We start from the raw sequence: 6,119 nt of genomic DNA, 5'->3' as shown, positions 1-6,119 counted from the left end.
TCATCCATACACATTTCATTTCTTTTTTTCTTTTTTCTTTTTCTTGTTTTTCTCCTCCACACAACTCTTATCTCTATCCCCAATTCTTTTATTTTCTTTTTCACCTCCGAACATTCCAGCACATCAGAGGAGAGAGAGAGAGAGAGAGAGAGAGAGAGGAGAAAGACTGCTGCTCATCTGCCGCCCCACAGCCGGTGGAGATCGAGGTCGCCGAGAGGACAAACCCATGGAGATCGGCGTTCACCATGCAACACTACCACGTCCGCCGTCCGCCGCCGCTCGTCCTCCTCCCCACCACTAGGCTGGGTCAGATTGGCTTGCTCTTTTTTTTTTTCTTCATATTTGCTTGTTCTGATTCAATTTTATTTTAAGAATTGGATTTTGTTTTGTGTTTGGATTATGTGAGAAACGGAGAGAATGATTCAGATCGGCTTCTATTTTTTTCTTGATCTTTTATTGTTGTTCTAATTTTTTTTTTCTGTTCTTAATCTGCTGTTGTTGTTGTTTTGATTTTAGATTTGTTGTTTAAATTATATCAGTTTTATGAGAGCAAGAATTGTTTTGTGAGAGAATGAGAAAAAAAAAAAAAAAAAGAAGCAACGGAGAGAATGAGAGAAAAAAAAATGTGGAGGAGAGAAAAAGAATTAATATAATAAAGGACCGGATAATTTTTTAATCCCAGAAAATGGGATTGCTAATGTACAGTAGTTCATCAGATTTGATGAGCTACTGTTCATGAGCAAAAAAAAAAAAACCAGGTATAGAGAAGCCATTGGAGACTATTTTTATGGTCTCATTCTCTATTATAGACAATATTTTACCTTTACCTATACTGCTGGAGATGCTCTAAGGCTTAGCGGTGTAATCAGGCAGTATTGCGGAATTTGAAAAGCTAATAAAAACAAGACTCTAAGATAGCTGGAGCTTAGAGAGTTTAAGTACTTTGGATAGATTAGGCTTGGAGGGTCTTGGATTGTCTTTATAATTCAACTTATTTACCAGGGGATTATTTCGGCTTGGAGGGTTATGGAGAGGTTTCTACGCCGAGTACTTTGGTTTTTCTCCTCAATAACACATTGTGTGTTATCTTGGGTTTGATATTCTTTTCCCTACTGCCCTTTACATTATAGAATTCTTTATCTATGTTCATCCATGCAATTGTTGAATGCTTTGGTTAATGAATTGGTTAATTCGACTTATTTACTAGTGGATCATTTCGGCTTGGAGGGTCATGGAGAGGTTTCTATGCCGAGTACTTTGGTTTTTCTCCTCGATAACGCATTGTGTGTTATCTTGGGTTTGATATGCTTTTCCCTACTGCTCTTTACATTATAGAATTGCTTATCTATGTTCATCCAAGCAATTATTGAATGCTTTGGTTAATTAATTGGTTAGTTATGTATATTCCTCTTATATTGTGTTTAGCCTAAAATTGATCTAGCCATAATTAAAATTTGGGGGTTTTAATTAGCTTCAGTAATTAGACTAGTGAGCTTTCAATTACAATGGGAAAAAAAAACATTTAATTGAAGGTGGACTTGCTAAAGAAGGAGAACGTCAACTTAGTCGTGATCTAACTTGGTTCAAAAGTAAACTTCTATTAAGCAAAGAAATTCAACTTTTGATATTACCATATTTCTTATGAAATATATTCAAAGAGAAAATGCTATAATTTTCTAAAAACTAAGGCCTCGTTTGGGAGGAGGGAATGGAATAGAATGGAAAGGAATGGGAAGAAATATTTTTAAAATATTTTTCCCTTCCCTTGTTTGGGAGTTTTAATGGAGGAAATGGAAAGTCAATTCCTTTATTTGAGAGTTTAAGTGGGAGGGAATGAAATGGGTGGGAGGGAACACGCATTCCTCTCTATTTCCTTAAAATCTCAAATTTTCATTTCCTTCGAAATTGGGAGGAATGGGAGGGAATAGAATTAGATATAATAAATTTTTTACTAAAACTCCCAAAATACCCCTATATATTCAACCCTTTATTTTAAAATAGGAGTCTAATAGTAATATTATCATAAAATGATTCAATTCAATTCCATTCCCTCCATGTTACTCCCAAGCAAGATTACTTACATTCCATTCATTTTTATTCCTTTCCATTCCTTTATTTTAAAACATCCAATCAAGGTTACTTAATTTTATTCCATTCTTTTCCATTCCTTTCCCTTACTTAAATACATTCCATTTCATTTCATCCTTTTCCATTCCTTTATGATCATCCCTTGTGAACTCCCAAATGGAGCCTAATATTTACACATTTACAAATATTAATAAAAAATCAATGTAAAGCATGGTTCAACCACCGGTTATAACTTAATATCACGAGTCATATAATTATGTGGCATAACTTGTATTTTTTGTTAAGAAAATTAGGATTCAAACCCTCTGTCCAAAAGGAGGAAATTTTTTTTTACAACTTTACAACTTCATAGCTTATTATGATAAAATTTGTGGGGGCAAAATGGGTAAATACCTTTAATTTTAAAACTATGTAGCAAAATGCCTATTTTTCTAAATTAATTAGCAAAATGCTCCTGCATTTGTAACTCGATTTTAACAAAATTGAGTTACAAGTGAAACTTAGGACTGGTTTGGATAGCGTCTGCGTTTCCCACGGCTAGCGTTCAGCAACTTTTTCTTTAAACTGGGTCTCATAACACTATTTACACATTTAAAAATTATTTTGCTACAGTGTTTTTAATTTTCAGCAATAAGAAGTATCCAAACACACCCTTAATATTAGCTATGCATATTTTGTCATTCATATTTTTTTGAAAATTTAAAATAGAACTCGACATTATTAATGTTAAGTTCTATGTAAAAATACACAGAGAATATTTTGCTAAATAGTTTGAAAAAAGTGATATTTTGCTAAATAGTTTTAAAATTAAGGATTGTTATCCATTTTACCCCAAATTTGTGTTCTCAAACATTTGATACTTAAAATTAAGAGCCTTGACGATCATATAATTCTTTTTACGTTCGACAACAAGGAAGATGTAGACAAAATTCTTTGGAGTGAACCTTGGAGTTTTGACAAGCATCTGGTTGCTATGCAAAGATATGAAAAAGAAACTTCTATCAATGAAAGCAAATTTGAAAAGGCCAATTTTTGGGTTCAACTACATGGCATCCCTTTACGATACATGACATTGGAAGTGGGTTTGAAGATAAGTAGTGTGATTGGAGAAGTGTCTCACCCAAAGGAGTTCAAGGAAGCTGATGGGGGTAATTTTCTACATCTCAAGGTTACCATAGACTTATCTTTGCCATTGTGTCGTGGTCGCCTTATTTCGCTCGAGGATGGAAAACAAATTTGGGTAAGCTTCAAGTATGAAAGATTGCCGAACTGATGTTATTGGTGTGGTCGTCTTACTCACGACAATAAGGACTGTGATATATGGATCGAAAGCGAGGTGACACTAAAACCAGAGGAGAGACAATTTGGAGCAGGATTAAGAGCTTCAGCATGTGTTTCGACCAAAAAAAGCGAAATTACGGTCCCAGGATTCTACAAGGTAAAGAAGAAAACTCCATCCACTACGCCCTCTCCTTCCATGGAGAGCGACAACTCGATACTCCCCACCATGAAACTCAGTGAGCCGGAGGCAGAGGGTGGGCGGAGCAGAGAGGCAGAAACTGTTACGGAAAATGTGGAGAGTAATAAACAGAGGCGTAATGCTGGGATAGCTGTTACTTGTAGTAAAGATACGGTATCTACAATAACAGGAGTCAATAAAGGCGTGATAAAGTCGGGTTCAAATACTCAAGTCGTTTCTAATATGCACCATAAAGAGATTGATTTGCAATTAAATGCGATTGACGTTGAGATAGCAAAGTTTGATGGTATTGAAATCTCAAATGTAACTCAATCTGAAAGTAATCCACGTGCCAAAAATATTCCCCTAAGTCCAACTCAGTTAAGTGACGCACGTGAGATTCATGAGAAGGCTAGGGTATCCAATGCATCTCCCCAGCATTGTGTCCTACCGACCTGGTCTCGCAAAGTACGTATTGCAAACTCTAATGCAACCACAAGTCTTGAACCTCTCTCGGGGAAAAAACATGATTTCACTGGAAGTGAGTGCTCATCTGATCTCCCTTCTAAGCACCAACAAACAACATAGTGTGTCAATGGTGATGATTTTGAAGTGGCGGAGGCTGGAAAACAACCCCGCCAGAACCAATGAATTGCCTCAGTTGGAATTGTCGTGGTTTGGGTCAATCACGCGCAGTTTTGGAACTCACCGAGATGGTGAAGAAATACAGCCTGACCATAATTTTTCTCATGGAAACAAGATCAAATGATTGTTATTTGAAGAAACTATGTTTGAAGCTTCGTCTTGAAAACGTCTTCATAGTTCCACGAGTCAATATGGGAGGAGGTTTGGCACCTTATTGGAAAGACGGAATTGATCTCAAAGTTCTTGATTCCTCACCAACATATATTGATGTAGTAGTTAAACCAGGAATGGATGACGCCTGGCGGTTAACGGGTTTTTATGGAAATCCAGTAACGGCCAACCGGGAACATTCCTGGGCACTACTGAAACACTTAAGTCTCAAGATGGATTTATAGTGGCTGTGTGTGGGGGATTTCAACGAAATCACCAAATCTGAGGAAAAATTGGGAGGAGCCGCACGAAGGGAATGGCAGATGAGGGAGTTCAGAGACTCACTGGATTTTTGTGGATTTCGAGACTTGGGTTTTGTTGGAGCTCCTTACACTTAGTGCAACAATCAATTTGATGGTGAGGTGACTTGGATACATTTGGATAGAGGGGTTGCTACCCCTTCATGGTCCTTTTTATTCCCCACGGTTAGGGTACATCACATAGCAGGCTCTTTGTCAGACCATTGCCCATTGTGGTTATGCTCGGATGATGAAAACAAAAGATTTTATAAGAAAACAAGGCCCTTCCGATTCAAAGCTGTTTGGTTGAAGGATGAAGGGTCTGAAGGGGTTATTAAAAAAGCTTGGGAAGGCCAAAGGGGTGGAGATTCTGTGAGCAGGTTAATAGGAAAAATGGATGATTGTAGAGAAAGTCTTCAGAACTGGAGCAGGTTATCGTTCGGTAATATCCGTCGATTGTTAGCACAAAAAAGAAGAAGGATTTAGCACAAGCTGAGGCGGCTTCAATGGCTGGCACAAACCATGACAGGGTGCAGACTCTTAAAGGGGAAGTTTATGATCTTATGGTGAAAGAGGAGTGCTTGTGGCATCAACGATCACAGACTGATTGGCTAAAGAGTGGCAATCTCAACATTGTCTATTTCCATAGCCATGCTACTCAAAGAAACAAAATGAATTTCATCTCAAAACTGATCCTCGATGACGGTACAGTTGCAGAAGAAGAAAAAAAAATCGGAGAAGCCATGGTGAACTATTTCAAGCAGCTCTTCACATCCACAACCCCTTCAAATTTTGATCAGATTCTTCAAGGAATAGAAGCCAAGGTCACACCATCAATGAATGTAGATTTAACATGTGAGTTCACTGCGGAAGAGGTAGAAAGAGCCTCGAAGCAAATGAAGCCCCAAACAGCCCCCGAACCCGATGGTATGTCACCAATCTTTTTCAAATCATGCTGGAATTTTATTAGTAAGGATGTAATTGCTACCTTCCTTGATATCCTTAATTCGAGTTCAATAATAGATAACCTAAACCATACCTTCATCTCCCTAATTCCAAAAACAAAATCACCTGAAACAACCAAGGATTTTCGACCCATAAGCCTTTGCAACATCCTCTACAAAATCATCTCCAAAACCATAGCAAACCGCCTAAAAAAATACTCCCTAAGCTTGTGTCAGAAACTCAAAGTGCCTTCATGTCTGATAGATTAATTTCAGATAACATTCTTGTTGCATTTGAAACACTTCATCACTTGAAAATTAAAAGGAAAGGGAAATTGGGATTCATGGCCCTTAAGCTCGATATGAGCAAGGCATATGATAGGGTGGAATGAGTTTTCTTGGAAAAACTAATGGCGAAAGTGGGTTTTGCAGATAGGTGGATTTCTCTTATTAGTTCATGCGTTTAGTCTGTTTCATATTTTGTATTGGTGAATGGAGAACCACACGGTCACTTTGCACCTAATGGAGGACTCC

The 6,119-nt window shown here is 37.6% G+C and overlaps 1 protein-coding gene across 1 annotated transcript; it reads left to right on the top strand.

The window, feature by feature from the left end:
* Positions 1-5,147: 5,147 nt before the first annotated feature.
* LOC142626825 (uncharacterized) lies at positions 5,148-5,977 on the top strand. Its single transcript, XM_075800538.1, has 2 exons — positions 5,148-5,568; positions 5,862-5,977. Exons 1-2 carry the CDS (start codon positions 5,148-5,150, stop codon positions 5,975-5,977), a joined length of 537 nt encoding a protein of 178 aa, XP_075656653.1.
* Positions 5,978-6,119: the final 142 nt, after the last annotated feature.

Source organism: Castanea sativa, chromosome 1 (assembly GCF_040712315.1).
Source record: "Castanea sativa cultivar Marrone di Chiusa Pesio chromosome 1, ASM4071231v1".
Taxonomy (NCBI): domain Eukaryota; kingdom Viridiplantae; phylum Streptophyta; class Magnoliopsida; order Fagales; family Fagaceae; genus Castanea; species Castanea sativa.
The sequence above is the reverse complement of the archived record's forward strand: the minus strand, read 5'-3'. Positions and strand labels throughout refer to the sequence as shown.

Excerpts from the sequence above, each read along its gene's own strand:
- LOC142626825 (XM_075800538.1), top strand. The coding sequence starts at position 5,148 with ATGGCTGGCACAAACCATGACAGGGTGCAGACTCTTAAAGGGGAAGTT. Across the intron at positions 5,569-5,861 it reads AACAGCCCCCGAACCCGATG|ATAACATTCTTGTTGCATTT; the intron begins GTATGTCACCAA and ends GATTAATTTCAG.